The sequence below is a fragment of the Suncus etruscus genome, chromosome 5, assembly GCF_024139225.1.
Source record: "Suncus etruscus isolate mSunEtr1 chromosome 5, mSunEtr1.pri.cur, whole genome shotgun sequence".
NCBI classification, from domain to species: Eukaryota; Metazoa; Chordata; class Mammalia; order Eulipotyphla; family Soricidae; genus Suncus; species Suncus etruscus.
This window is the reverse complement of record NC_064852.1, coordinates 133,602,596-133,618,902: the sequence shown is the minus strand read 5'-3', so window position 1 is coordinate 133,618,902 and position 16,307 is coordinate 133,602,596. Positions and strand designations below refer to the sequence as shown.

The window sequence follows — 16,307 nt, the reverse complement described above, 5'->3', positions numbered from 1 at the left end:
AGTCAGAAACTATAAGCTATGAATAGATTACACTTATGAGCAGGAACCACTTGGCAAAATTTTGTAAAGTTATAGATAGCAGTACTAGTGGATGACATGTGAATATTACTACATAATGGACCCCAAAGAAAAATCACTGAGAGTTTCACATACAACTAAAAAAATAAGCTATATGAAGTTCAAAGAAAATTACCAAGGCACTTGATTCTCACTCTTGAAACTTGACACTTAATCCATGACACTAGACTTCTGGCAAACAAAATCAACCCCTGTATGTAGAAAGTACTTCCAGGGGCAGGAGACAGTATAGCAGGTAGGGCATTACCTAGGATACAGATGGCATGGATTTAATACCCTGCAATCCCAATGTTCACTGATTCTATCCATGAGTGTCCCTAAATGGAGAGCCAGTAGTAAGCCCTGAGCACCATGGGGTGTGGCATTAAAACAAAATAAAACAACAAAAACAATGTAAAAAGGACTACAAAAGAGTCCTTAGTAAATAGCATGATCATCCACTTAGTTTTTCAAATTGTAATCCTCAAAAATATTTCTGAGGTATCTTATCCTTATCTAAATTATTCACTGATCCTATATCTATATTCATATGAAACATATATATTGAAAGCATAAAAAATTTCCTTTCAATTATTATCATATTTTTTGTGCAATGAGGATTAAACTAGAGATCTCACAAGTGATACATGTGATCTATCTACTAGTTTAATTACATTTTATCTTTATGGGACTTTCATATTTTTATTGTAACATTCCACTAATTGTAGTTACTGAATGATAACTAGTTAGTTCCCTATATGCGACTATTATCTCATATCTCACTGTTACATTGTTTGGATAGATGAAATAATATATTTTTCTTTCTTTGCATTCTAAAATAAAATTCCACCCTACTATTTCTCCGGTGATAATAAACAATTTTGATAACTTTCATTTTACATAAAATCATCTCTATTCTTCAATGAAAGTCTTTGTGTTCTCACCTTTAAGTATTCATATTTCATATCAATCCCTCTAAATTTTAGTCATTGACCTGATACCACTGAAACCCTTTGTGTTTCTAATACATTATTAGGACTTCTTCTATCTTTGTGTCTTTGCACTTGGCGATACTTTCTGTATAGAAAAATTATCCTTTCTCTTTCTACTTGCTTTTCAGCTCTATGACATCATAGATTCAAACAATTATCAAATTCTATAGACTCTTTGTTTCGATTATTAGAATGTAATATTAAACAAATTTCAAATAGATTTGCTAAATGTTTCTCTATCCATGTTATACTTTTATACAATATAAAATATTGTATAACAAAATGTCTGTACAGATAACATTCTTGTTCTCTAATTTTGAGTTTGGACCTAAGAAAATATCTGATATAGAAGTTGGGGGAAAATACACATAGTTGTCACTTCGGGTCTATACATAGAGGGTCCATTTGGAAGTTGAGAGTGACAAGAATAAAGGACTATTTTCTTTTTAACTTGAATTAAAACAAAAAAAGAATTCTGAAAAAATGTACCTCATAAATTTCACTGTACTATTTATTTTTTAACCACAAGAGACTTGTTAGCTAATATACTTTTCACCTAATAGCTTCTGTCTCTGAAATTTCTTGTAATTTCTTTTCTCTTGAGTTCACTAGAAGGCTTCAAGCTAGGATATTAAACTAATGATAGCCAATACCTTATGATTTCATGTGGAAGCATCCAACCAAGTAATAAAATATTGAGATAGAAAGAACCTTGAGCTTACTATTAGAAGATATTATTTATTCTTGCTACAGAAAATTGCAGGATATTTTTTATGAGTTAAGCATAAAAAAGGTTAAAGTTGCTACTTTCATATCAAAATTGATATCTTTTAGATACAAAATATAGCTCTATCTCATTGAATTCGAACTGATTGCATAAATCACTTATTAAACACTTATTAGACAACACTTTGTATTTGTAAGAAGAATTTTTTTGATTAAGTGTCAAGCTTCAAGAGTGAGAATCAAGTGCCTTGGTAATTTTCTTTGAACTTCATATAGCTTATTTTTTTAGGTGTGTGTGAAAATCTCAGTGATTTTTCTTGACCCCTTCTATTATGTAGTAGCATTCACATGTCATCCACTAGACTGCTATCTATGAGTTTATAAATCAAAGAATTCTTTTTGATTACTGCCACACATATATAAACTTTTAGGGGAACTCAGCCCACCAGGTGTATCCTCAGATTTTCCTGGTGGGGAGAACTGAAATTACTCCCACGGGGTTCCTCAAAAGGCCCGCTGTGGACGCCTTTTTCCCCTGAGTGGATGGTTGACGGATTTCTGAAGAGATGCTTGGCATTACATTTTCGGTCATTATTTGGCTTCTCTCCTTTGTAAATTTCAGGAAAAACTGTGACCTCTATCAAATAATTTGGCTCAGACATTCCAGCACCAAAGATTACTAAGAGAACCCCTTTTCTGGATAATATTTAACCCTAAAGCAAAGACAATGTTTTTTCTCTTTTTCAAATATTTCCTTGCAGCTGCAGTTTCTGGTGATCAAGGGTGAAGCCAGAGAGCAGACCCCTGGGCTATTGACTCCTTAGAAAAGGGGAACCACACCTAAACACATTTTGGGGGAATTGGCTCTTTCCTTTACTTGACCTCTAAAACAATAGAGTCCAGCCCAGGAAGATCAAGTTTATAGATATTTCCTACTTCCTCCTAATCCTGATTTTGCATTTAAAGTAAGCTTGCAAAGAGTTGCCTTGAGTTGTAACCTTCTCTCTTTGTAATTTAGAATTTTTACAGTCACACCCATAGTTTAGGTATTGTTACTGTTGTATTTTGCTTTGTGATTATAATTATTCTTCACCTGTGACTGGCTTACTCCTATAAAACCCCTGTTTGGAAAATAAACTTGTCGCACTCCTGCCAGAAACGTGTTGACCCCACATTCTCTGGGTGTGGTTTCATTCTTTTCATATTTCTCTGTACGCTGGCACAGGAACCCACTCTCCCTGAAGTGGATTCACCAAAATTGCACTTGCGCTGCAAGACAGAAGCCGCTTGCAGCAGATTACAAATCAGAAGAATTTATATTTTTAAATCACATGTAATTTTAAGTCGTGTTATTTTCTTGATGTATAAAGCCTTAATACATATTTGTTTCGCAAATGCTAGAAAGTGAATAATCATGTCATAATAAGTCCATTGGTGAAGTGAGAATAGATTATTAAAATAAAGTTTAGAAAATTGAGCATGCAACCAAAGTCAATTATTTTCGTGTTTTGAGTAGATAGAGTGGGTCTCAACTGGTGATGTGCCAGTTCAATGCTAGAGTCTGAGGATATGGTTCTGCTCAAGGTTTATTAGGCTGAGTTGACCATATGGTGCTGGCATCTAATGTGATTCTTGTCTGTTGTATGCAAAGACAAGTGCCTAAACCCCTTTACTATCTCTCTGATCTCCTAACGTCTAATTGCTAAAGACTTCCTAAATATCACTTTTGTATGTTATGTACATGATCTTTGATAGTAATTTTTAAAAGAATAATCTAATAAATATCAATGCTACCTTGGAAGAAATTAAGGTATAAAATTTTGTTTGCAGTAAAATATTAGGTTGTTCCTTCATTCTTCTTTTTTTCTTCTTTCTTTCTTTTTTCTTTCTTCTTTTGAAGGAACTCACAAAGAGAAACCCTTCCTCAAACCTTAGGAATCGCGGACACCCAAGGAGACTTGGAGACTGACTTGATGCAATTGCAGGAGGGTTTATTAGAGCACGAAGTCACACATCAGCATGCTGAGGCCAAACCTCATACTCCATGCATGAGCAGAGGGGGTTTGACCCCCCTCAAAGGTTTCAACAGGGTTTATATAGAGAAACCTTAACAAGCTTAGGAGGAGGTTACAGACAGCTATGGCCATGGCGGGAAAGAGGTATTTGCTTATCGCTGGGAACACACATGGGGCTGCGACATACCTAGGAGACCCGTGAAGAGGGTCTGCTTATCTCTATGAGGCGGCTACGACCTGTTCTGTGCGCATGTGGAGGGGTTGTAATTTTCCATCATACAATTTCCTATGAGCAAGCAGGAACAGAAGCTTAAAGCATAATTAACCTAACTGCTAAGAAATCACTTAAACAAAAAGGAATTCCTTCCTTAAGAACAAATGAACTCTCTTAAATCATAATCAGATGGAATGCTAAAAGGAAATTTTTATTCTCACATTCCCCACTTTTTTTTTTTTTTGTAAATAGCTCTAATCTTAGAGCGACCCTTCTTCCATTTGTAAGTTCTGATACTGTTGTTTAAGAATCATCACCTGGATTGTGTTTATTCTATCTTTTACAAAGGCAACCAACCTATTTAAGATGCAAGGACCAAAAGTAAGTAGAAGGAACAGGATTACTAAGGGACCAGCTAGGGTAGAAATTAAGGTAGTTAACCAAGGGGACCGATTAAACCATCCTTTGAACCACCCTTGACGAGAGTCTCTTTCTTTCTGGCGCATGTCTAACCTTTCTCTTAGCTTTGCCATAGAGTCTTTTACTACCCAGGAATGGTCGGCATAAAAACAACATTCTTCTTTTAGAGCAGCACATAACCCTCCTTCTTTTAAGAACAAAATGTCTAATCCTCTCCTGTTTTGTAGGACTACTTCTGACAAGGAGGTGAGAGACTCTTTGAGTTTGGTAATGGATTGTTCTATTATGCCCAAATCTGTGTCCATGGCAGCTCGTAGCTCATCATAATAATGGGGTATCTGTATGAGGGCAGTGGTTCCGGTTGCTACTCCTAACCCTAGAAGGACTGCCAGAGTAATAGTTACTGGCTCTCTCTTCCGGCGGTATTTTCCTTCAAACTCATTAAAAAAAAGAATCACTGTCATGGTACAAAAGCTGGGGAACTAACTGGACCAAAACACAAAAATCTGCAGATGCGTTAAAAACAGCGGTGGATATGCAGGGAGTAAGCCCAGTGTTGCAAGCCCACACAGTGTCTGGCGGAGGGACAAGATACTGGCCCTCACTGTTGGACTTGGGTCTGAGAGTGTGGTTACAGAGGTGTTGTTTGCTAAGGGGGACCCGGCCCAGACACAGACCCTTCCCTGAGACGGCCTCTAGAGTCAGCTTTTTGTTTTCTCTCCAAGGGCACTTGGAGGGTCTTCGGGTTGTATTGTAAGTTCTATTCTGAGCAATTCCCTCATAATAAGGGGGGACGCAGCATAGCACAGCCAGCACGATTAAGTGATGGTTGGGTTGGTTCGGTTGAGTACCAGGAAGGCTCCCTCAATTAGGCCTAAAAGACGTTCCTGCATTCTTGGGGGAGCTATAGGTGCCACTCCATTGGCTAAAGTTACACCTTCGGTTGGGGGGGGTGGAGTGGAATTTCTCCTTAAGTTAGGTCTAGGCCATAACAGTTCTGGGCCATAACAGTTGGGAGCCGGCCAGAAAGGAGTTTGGTCCGACTGACCTGGTGGGAGGGCTTTGCACCTTTAACCTGAGCCAGAACGAGAACCCAGGGTCCCTTCCACCCACATAGTATCGGAGGCCCCACTGCTTTCCTTTCAACCACCCTTCCTTCTCCCGTTTTCCTGGTTCTGTAAACGTGATGTTTAGGGCGTTAAAGCCTTTGCTACTTTTAGACACCCTAATGAGGTCCCAACTGGAGGTGGGTTTCCAATAGATGGTGCCAGTAGTTTCGCACCCCCATGCTTTACAGACGAAGCTTTCTATTCCTCCACAGCCTTTCTTTTGTTTTTTTTTTCTGGGACACACATAAAAGGGTCCTTGACCTAGCTTCCTCTGTTTAGCCAGGCTACTACAACCCGGTAGGTCTGCTACATGTTGTCCTTGCAAGCTCACTCCTTGTATTAAGGCTCGCTTCTGATAGACCACTTTACCGTGAGGGACTGTCTCAGGTGACTCGTCAGGGATATCCCAGGCCTCTACTCCTGCGATTAAAGCACAAACGTCCGGGAGCAAGGGGGGCCACCAAGTGAACGGGGGCCTCACCTCCGAAGTACTCCAAATAACTTCTGAGGTCTGAGATAAAACTTCCCAAGTCAGAGTCATAGGAGCGTGTGGATTACTGCTCCGGGCGAGTAAGGTGGTGCAAGCGAAGCTTAAGAGGGTTATCGGTCTTTTCCACTCTCCACTCATCACTCTGTTCAACGGGGATTTTCTTCACGTGAGAAGCGTGAATCCAGGCTGCAATTCCATCCACCTTGACAGCCGTCGGGGTGATCAACAGTATCAGATAGGGTCCCTTCCACCTGGGTTCGAGGTTACTCGCCCGATGTCTCCTGACCAAAATTAGATCGCCTATTTGAATCCCATGGGGTATTACGGGAGTTCCAGGTGCATAGGCCTCTTTGATCCGGATCCAGATCTGGGTGGGGACAGCTTCCAGAGCCTTGAGGTGAATAAACAGAGCAGAAGGTGAATGAGGATCCAGGGCGGGGTCCAATACTCCGCCTGGCCCGGCTAAAGGGGGCGGTTCCCCATAGAGGATTTCAAAAGGGGAAAGTCCAAAACGCCCCGGGGTGTTTCGAACCCTGAGGAGCGCAAAGGGAAGGAGGGTCACCCAGTCTTTCCCGCTGGTCTCAACAGCCAATTTCGTGAGGGTCTCTTTTAAAGTTCTATTCATTCTTTCTACCTGTCCTGAGCTTTGGGGTCTATATGCACAATGTAATTTCCAATCAGTCCCCAATTGCTTGGCCAATCCCTGACTTACCTTGGCGATGAATGCAGGCCCGTTGTCTGAACCGATTACCTTTGGAATTCTGAACCGGGGCAGGATTTCTTCTAAGATTTTCTTCGTCAGTATTTGGGCGGTTTCACTCTTAGTAGGAAAGGCTTCAACCCAGCCTGAAAAAGTATCTATGAAAACTAAGAGGTATTTGTTACCATATCTGCCAGGAACGACTTCTGTGAAATCTACCTCCCAATAGACTCCAGGTCTGTCTCCCCGTAGTCGCTTCCCTGGTTCAAAAGATGAGTGGCTAGCATTTGTTAGGGTGCAAGCTCTGCAGGACTTGGTTATTTGTTCAGTTATAGACTGTAATTTGAGGTGATAGCTTGAGGTTTTAATTAAGTCGCACAGTTTTCTTGCCCCTAAATGAGTCATACGGTGGATAGCTCTTACGTAGACCTCTCCCTCTTGATGGGGTAAGATTATTTTCCCTTCCTTGGTGATGACAGTTCCATGGTGGCATAGGCTATTAGTAATTCCTTTTTCCGTTAAGCTTTTGATTTCATTCCAATCCTCTGAAGTGTACTTTTAGCCAGGGGTGTCATCCTCTGAAGCGTACTTTAAGTCAGGGGTGTCATCCTCTGAAGCGTACTTTAAGTCAGGGGTGTCATTCACTGAGGGGCCTTCTTCTTTTTCTCCTTGTGGTACGTTCAGAGCAAGGGAGACTGCCCCTTGTGCCGCCAACTTTGCGGTCTGGTCAGCCATTCTGTTTCCCACTGCTACTGAGTCTTTTCCTTTTTTATGCCCGGGACAGTGGATAATAGCCACCTTTTTGGGCAAATGTACAGCTTCTAAGAGAGTGAGAATTTCTTCTTTATTCTTAACTTCTTTACCAGCAGACATCAGGAGCCCCCTTTGTTTATAGATAGCCCCATGAAAGTGGGCAGTGGTGAACGTGTACCTACTGTCAGTGCAGATGTTTATGGCTTTTCCCTCTGCTAGCTCGAGAGCCTTTGTTAAGGCTTGGAGCTCCGCCTTCTGTGCCGAAGTTCCCTCTGGCAGACTGCTGGCCCAGATTACTTTTTTCCTGTCTACCACAGCCGCTCCGGCCCTTCTCTTTCCATTAACCATAAAACAGCTACCTTTTGTGTACCAACTCGGTGTTCCTGGCCAGGGCAAGTCTGACAGGTCCTTTTGAATTCCGATTTCTTCGGCCAGCAGGTCGACACAGGAGTGTACTGGGGAAGATTCATTAGTTTCGGGGAGAAGGGTTGCCGGGTTGAGAGTGGCGGGAGGAGCGAAGGCGATGTGGTCGTTTAACAGGAGGCTCTGGTAATGCGTCATCCGGGTGTTGGTCATCCATCGATCGGGGGGCTGCCTGATGATGCTTTCCAAGGCATGAGGGGCGATTATAGTTACATTTTGTCCCAAAGTGAGCTTGTTGGCATCTTTCACCAGGAGAGCAACTGTAGCTATAGCCTTCAGGCACAATGGCCATCTGCTCGCCACAGGGTCCAATTTCTTTGAGAGGTAGGCTACGGGTCTTTTCCATGGCCCTAGGGTTTGCGTCAATACTCCCCGAGCCACACCCGCTCGTTCATCTACATATAAAGTGAATGGTTTTGTCAAGTCCGGGAGAGCTAGGGCCGGGGCCATGAGCAGGGCAGTTTTTATCCCTTCAAAAGCTCTCTGGTGCTCTGGGGTCCAGACAAAAGCGGCTTGATCTCGAGTGAGTGGGTACAGGGGGGCGGCCAGGCTCCCGAAACCAGGTATCCAGAGCCTACAGAAACCTGCTGTCCCCAGGAATTCTCGTACCTGTTTCGGAGTTGTAGGCACTGGGATAGTGACCACTGTCCTTTTTCTTGCCTCCGTTAGCCACCTCTTTCCGTCTTTCAGTATATATCCTAGATAGGTCACTTCAGTGCAACACAGCTGCGCTTTTTTTGCTGATACCTGGTATCCCAACTCACCCAGTTCCTCGAGGAGCCTACCAGTTCCCTGCTCACATGCCTCCTTAGTGGCCGCAGCTAAGAACAGGTCATCATCGTACTGCAAGAGCGAGACTTGAGGATTTTGAGCCCTGAAGGTAGCCAAGTCCCTGTGGAGCGCCTCGTCAAATAGCGTTGGGGAGTTTTTAAATCCCTGAGGCAGTCTGGTCCACATCAGCTGGCCTGTATGTCTCCCTTCCGGGTTTCTCCATTCAAAGGCAAACAGCAATTGACTGTTAGGGTGGAGCCGGAGACAGAAGAAGGCATCTTTCAAGTCTAGCATGGTATACCACACCCGATCTGGTGGGAGGGAGGAAGCTGAGCAAGTTGTAAGGATTTGGTACAGTAGGGTGTAAGTCCTGGACCCTCCAGATGACTTCCCTCAAGTCCTGCACTGGGCGATAATCACCGGTGCTGGGTTTTCGTACTGGTAGGAGAGGGGTATTCCAAGGAGACTGGCAGGGCACCAAGATGCCTTGCTGCAAAAGCTTCTTAATGTGGGGTCGAATTCCTTCCTTCGCTTCCCTGCTCATGGGGTATTGCCTAACTGAGATGGGTGAAGCGCCCCCTTTGAGCTCCACCACTACTGGAGGCACTCTTTTTGCCATGCCTACTCCAGTCTGTTCCGCCCATACCTTAGGGTATTTGTCGAGCCATTCTGGGGCGACTGTTTGACTGAGCTTAGGCTAGTGGAGGCGATATTCTTCTTCCAACTGGACTGTTAAACAAGTTACAGGAGTTTCTCCCCAAGTAATTTCCGGCCCACTAGGGGTGAACTGGACCTGAGCCTTAAGTTTGGTTAACAAGTCTCTTCCTAAGAGGGGTGCGGGGCACTCGGGAATGACCAGGAAGGAGCGGGTCACTTGGCCTCTTCCAATGTCTAATTTTCTTCTAGTTGTCCAGGGGTATAATTTACTGCCGGTAGCTCCTATCACCATAGTTCTTTTCTGTCCTAGCTGGCCCAAGGGCCTGGTGAGTACTGAGTGCTTGGCACCGGTGTCCACTAGGAAATTAATAGGAGTCCCCTCTACTAAGAGTGTTACCCTAGGCTTGGGGAGGGGGCCCGAGCCCCGTCTCCCCTAGTCCTCATCCAAAGCCAGAACTTTAGGTCCTCTTGAGTGTTTCTTGGGGCATTCTCTTGCCCAATGTCCCTTTTCTTTGCAGTAGGCACACTGATCCTTATCCAGTGGTGGTCCTTGCTTCCTTGGGGGTCTTTTTGTCCAGTCTCCCAGGTACCCTGCCTGTCCTTTGCTCTCTCTGTTAATTTTACTGTCTCCTATTACTGCGGCCAATATTCTAGTCAAGTTTCTTTCCTGTCAGCAGTCTCGCCGATTCTCCCTTTCTTCTACCTCTCTCCTCTCTCTTTCTCTCTTTTCTTCCTCTGTCTCCCTCTTGTGAAACACTTTCTCAGCCTCCTTCACTAGATCAGGTAGGGAGTAATCCTGAAGTCCGTCTAGCCTCTGTAACTTTCGTTTTATGTCTGGGGCAGATTGCCTGATAAAAGCCATTGCTACTGCTGCCTGCTGCCCTAGCGAAGTCGGATCGAAAGGGGTATACCTTCTATAGGCCTCCATTAAATGCTCCAGAAAGACCGAGGGCGGCTCAGTAGGACCCTGAATAACCTCCCTTACTTTAGCCAAATTGGTGGGCTGTCTTGCAGCCCCTCTGAGACCCGCTATCAGAGCCCGGCGGTAGACGGTGAGACGCTCCCTACCTTCTGCGGTGTTGAAGTCCCAGTCAGGTCTGATCAGGGGAAACCCTTCATCTATAAGATTGGGGAGGTTAGTTGGTGTCCCGTAGGCACCAGGGACATTTTTTCAGACTTCCAAAGGGATTCACTCTCTTTCCTCTTTTGTAAAGAGGACTTGGAAGAGCTGCTGACAGTCATCCCAGGTGGGTTGGTGAGAAAACATTAGGGATTCTAGAAGTCCCGTGAGGGCTGAGGGATTGTCTGAAAAGGAAGGATGGTTAGTTTTCCAATTATAGAGATCGGCTGAGGAAAAAGGCCAATATTGTAGAGGAGGGAGCTGGTCTTCCCCTGGTGGGATGCTGATCGCCTGGAGGGGGACGGTGATAGTTTCAGCTTCTGTGCTACGGCCTTTTCGGCTTCAAGTTTCCCTTGCCGGTCCTGGTGCTGATGAACCTGCAACAGAGGACTGTCTCGTGTCGAAATGCTCTCCTGGTGGTGCTGGCTGGGCCTGCTGGGGAGGAAGCCGGGGTTGAGCATAAGGGGGAGGGAGAGGGAGATCAAGAAGGGGGTCGCTGTCTATCTCAGGATAAAGAGGTGGGGGAGCTGAGGGCCGTGGAGAGGTAGTAGCCTCTGGTTTTGGGTCTGAGACGACCGCCACTGTTGTGGGGGCTGCCTCAGGGGGTTCGAGAACCCAAGGCTTGACCCATGGTGGTGGGTTTAGGACGAGGTCCAGCCAGACGAGGATGTAGGGGACTTGGTCCGGGTGTCCTCCTTCAGTCTGGAAAACAATCTTCTTAACTGCAGAAATAAGGGGCAGGTTAAAAACACCTTCCCGGGGCCAGCCAACCACAAAGGTGGGCCATTCAGAAGAGCAGAAAGTCTGCCAAGGCCTTTTCCGTATTTCAACAGACAAATTGCGGGCCCTAGTCCTAACATCAGTCCAGTGGGTTAAAGTCAAAGTCAGGGGAGTCGTCACAGTCTGTCCCATTTTGGACCTGATCTCAAGAAAAACTGACACAGATACAATAATCAGAAGGAGAATAAACCAGAAAAGGCGCCATTCAAGCGTTGCCCAGAGGCACCGAAGTGAGTCAGATGGCCGACCCTGGCCGACCCTTTTGTCTGCGGCTTCAGCCGATGAGGAGAAGAATCTCCTCACAGCTTTCCGAATGAGGGTCCACCAGGCATCCCTGGTCCTCCCTCCTGTCCCCCGGGATGTCTCCCAGGGTGGATGGACAATGTGGACCCCTGGACGCATCTGTCCTTATCCACCAAGCCCGAAAGTATCGAGCGTCCGTAACCCAACACTGCGATCGCTTGTCCCAGAAAATCAAAAGTATAGGCGAATAGCTAAAGAGATGACAGAATTACAACAGGTTTCCAGGATGACACATAAAACATAGGAAAACAAAGTCATAACCTACCAAGATCAGATCCAGAAACCGAATTTGTTAAGAAGCAAAGTGTAGATCAAAAAGGAAGTGTCCAACAGATATAAGGGGCTTGTGTTTTGCTTAAACCAATATGTTCTTAATCGGTGCTCAGTTTTTTCTTCTGCGGGGGACAAGCCTTTATCTGGAGAGGCTTGGCTGAGACCCCCTTATCCTTTCACAAGGTTTTTGATACCAGACCTCGCCCTCTGGCTATTAATTGAGGGGGGTTATTTTTGAGTCAGACTTAGAATTGTCGAGACAGACAGACAAAGGAGGCAATAAGGGAGGAATCAAAGAATCACTTAGAGGCACAACTTTAAATTCTTACGGAGTAGTTCTTAACTTACAGGCAACATCAATAACCAGCTTCTGTAGTTGCAAACCAGTTACAAAAAGTCAGCTCTGCGCGAACCAGAAAGTGAATCCAAAACCACACCAGCAGAGATCAAACAAGACGAGACTAACCGGGCAAACAAAAAACACGGATGCTCACCTCCAAGTGGGTCTGGGGTCTCTGGGTTGTCGCGCCAATCCAGGTCAAGCCCCCAAATGAAGGATCTCACAAAGAGAGACCCTTCCTCAAATCTTAGGAATCAAGGACACCCAAGGAGACTCGGAGACCGACTTGATGCAATCGCAGGAGGGTTTATTAGAGCACGAAGTCACACATCAGCATGCTGAGGCCAAACCTCATACTCCATGCATGAGCAGAGGGAGTTTGACCCCCCTCAAAGGTTTCAACAGGGTTTATATAGAGAAACCTTAACAAGCGTAGGAGGAGGTTACAGACAGCTATGGCCATGGCGGGAAAGAGGTATTTGCTTATCGCTGGGAACACACATGGGGCTGCGACATACCTAGGAGACCCGTGAAGAGGGTCTGCTTATCTCTATGAGGCGGCTACACCCTGTTCTGTGCGCATGTGGAGGGGTTGTAATTTTCCATCATACAATTTCCTATGAGCAAGCAGGAACAGAAGCTAAAAGCATAATTAACCTAACTGCTAAGAAATCACTTAAACAAAAAGGAATTCCTTCCTTAAGAACAAATGAACTCTCTTAAATCATAATCAGATGGAATGCTAAAGGGAAATTTTTATTCTCACACTTTCCATTCTTTCTTTGTTCCTTTCTTCTTTCTTTTTTCTGTCTCTTTCCTTCTTCTTTCTTTCTCTTTTATATAGATATATAAAATCTTTATTTAAGCACCATGATACAAGCATGACTATAGTTGGTTTTTAGTCATAAACAGAAGACTCCCGCTTCACCAGTGCAACATTCCCACCACCAATGCTCTCCCCCCTCCTTCCCAACCCTTGCCTGTATTTGAGACAGACATTGTACTTCTCTCACTCATTAAGACTGTCATGTAGCTGTTAGTGTAGTTAGTTCCCTAACTGCACCACTACTCTTTGTGGCGAGCTTCATATTGTGAGCCAGTCTTTCCGGACCTCATCTCTATTGTCTCTGGGCATTATTACAATAATGTCCTTAATTTTTCTTAAAATCCATAAATTAGTGAGACTATTCTGTGTCTATCTTTCACTCAGCACAATAGATTCCTTGTACATCCATGTATAGGAAAATTTCATGACCTCATCAATCTTGATGGCTGCATACAATTCCGTTGTGGATATGTACCACAGTTACTTTAGCCATTTATCCGTTGAAGGGTACATTGGTTGTTTCCAGAGTCTGGCTATTGTAAATAGCGCTGTAATGATTATTTTAAATGCAACGAATATTTTTTTTGGTTTTTCGGGCCACACCCATTTGATGCTCAGGAGTTATTCCTGGCTACGCACTCAGAAATTGTCCCTGACTTGGGGGGGACCATATGGGAAGCTGGGGGATCGAACTGTGGTCCTTTCCTTGGCTAGCGCTTGCAAGGCAAACACCTTACCTCTAGTGCCACCTCGCCAGCCCCATTATATTCAATGAATATTTTAAAGGCATTTAAGTCACTAAATTTTCTCTTGAATATTTTGATTGTAACTCATGTGTATTTTAATTATTTGCAGTTCTTTTTTTAGGCAGTGCTGAGTCTAGCAGTTAAGTGGTGTAATTCTTGACTTTAATATATTTTATCTGATTTCACAAACCAATATTTGCATTTATGACTTTATATTTGAGTTTTATTTATTCTAAAATTCTACATTGAAATTTTTGTGACTTTGCATATACTAAATAGATCACTTTATTCTGACTAATTTAGATTGTCTAACTAAATGTAGTGGCATGGGAAAAGAGAGAAGCAATAAAGAAAAATCTAATAGGAACCAATAGAATAATTTAATACAAATACAATTATATATACAGAAAATTAAGGTATCAGGACTGTGACAAAAACTTTAAAAATATTTAAATTTTACATTTGCAAAAATGCCACATTTATTGATTTTAGCTGAGTGTATTTATTGAAATCCTATAAGTACTTGTCAATCTTACCATTGTCAATGTATAAAATTTAATGCTAATCTAAATTTTAAGAAGTCCATAAAACTCAATTTCAATAGATGTAGATTAAATATGGTTTAGTAGTTCATGACCAATAATGTAATCTCTTGAGACATTAGGTATAAATGTACAAAATGAATAATTGTGTAATTTTATATTTAATTATACCTAGCATTAGAGAGAGCTTTATTTATGACTATGTAAAAGCTATAGCCAGTCATTTAGATTTAAAATCATAAATAAGTTTAAAAATGCTTTCTAGCCTGATTTCTATGTAAATAAATAATTAAATTCTACCAATCTCCTATTCAGAATGATGAAAACAAGATAGTTGTGACTTTGTGTTGTATGTGTTGCTAATAGTTATTTTTATTTGCTTGAAGGTATTTAAGATTTCATTCATCTATACTAAGACATTTAATATGCAAGTATACACATTTTTATTAGCAGTGCTCTTAAAAGATATTTGTAATTCGTGAGTCTTGCTATTGGCCAAATGCTGGCTTTAAATACTTGCCCCCAAATAAGAATTACCTAGTTGTAGCAATTCTAGCAATTTCATTTAAATTCTCAACTTCACATATTTGTTAACTATATTTTACCTATTAGGTAAGAAATATGGATATATTCCATTAAAGAGTTGTACCAGATTCGAATCACCATTTTTTTTTTAAACATTGGGACTTTTCACAGTGTGATTCTCAAAAGTTGTTTTTAGAATCTATATTTCCATTAAGTTCAGTTCCTGGCTTATAATTTAGATACACAGTTCTATATGCACCTGCAAAACATTTCTGTCTTTCCAATTTCTTTAACTACCTAGAACTCCATATCATCTCTGTACTCTCACTCGTACTCTCCTGAAAGCACTCTCTTGCCACATTGCTTCCCTCTTTGGAATCTGTTCCTATTTCATCTACCATATTTATTTTCTCTAAACTCTGTCATCAAAAATAAGCTTGAATACAAAATTATATGCCATTTAACTTTGGAACTGTCTTGGCTTTAAGAATACATTTAACATTTTAAATGTATTAAACCATAATAGTAAATGTATTGAGCCAGCAATAGACCTGATCAAAATGTACTATTATTTTCTGTTAGATGTCTGTGGGGAAAATTTGAAGCTAGATTTATACAATAAGAAAATAAAAACATTTTATTATGTTAATTTAATTAAAATACATGTTAAAATTGTATATTACAAATTAATATAAACACATGGACTCTTACAGAAATTTTAACAGCTTAACCTTTTAACCTTGTACCTTAATACATTTGAATATTTGACCTTAAATATAATATCATCTCTATAAGAAAAACTGAGAGCCCACAACTATCTCTCCTTACTTATATTGCCTCATATTCCACATATTGTACTATGTGTATCTTTTATACTATGTTAAATGTTCATCATTTATAATAGCTTTTAAATCTTAAAATAATAGTATGCATTATTTAATAGAACCTAATAGTCTATAGTATCTTCAGTCTCAATGGTATTCTATTTTACATGATAATTTGAAGATAAATATTTTCCAGTATTTCAGTGCATCAACATGAATATTTTTTTATGAATATTTCTTTATTGAAGGCAATTTTTACATTTTATCATTTTACTGGAAAATAAGTCACAAACATTGGATACAGTCTGAGTCTGTACATAACAAAGTCTTAGTCTTCTACTCAACTGTATTAATTATCATCTTGGTTACAAATAATGTCCTAATAGATATGACAACATCCAGGTGCCAAAGTCTATTAACCTTAGAGTCAAGATCAGTTTAAATTATAAAATGCCTAAATTTAGTTTGAGGAGGGATTGACTTTCATATGTATGACTAATTATAAAAATATAACTCATATTATTCACATTTATTTCTAAAAATTGTATTAATTTCTGTTTTATCCTAGCATTTAATATTTAGGAAAAGTATTTTGCAAATATAAGACCCATAATTTTAAAGAAAATATCTCAAGAATATTTCTGTATACTTTTCTTTTCAGAAATGGGTAATGTATGAAGTTCTGTATTTAGAAAAACATT

General features: G+C 41.5%; 1 protein-coding gene across 1 annotated transcript; it reads right to left on the bottom strand.

Annotated features, from left to right (window-relative positions):
* Positions 1 to 6,087: 6,087 nt before the first annotated feature.
* Positions 6,088 to 11,359, bottom strand: LOC126008695 (uncharacterized). Its single transcript, XM_049772931.1, is given in 3 exon segments — positions 6,088 to 7,188; positions 7,369 to 9,000; positions 9,002 to 11,359. Coding segments are annotated over 3 exon segments (5,091 nt in total).
* Between the last annotated feature and the right edge of the window lie 4,948 nt (positions 11,360 to 16,307).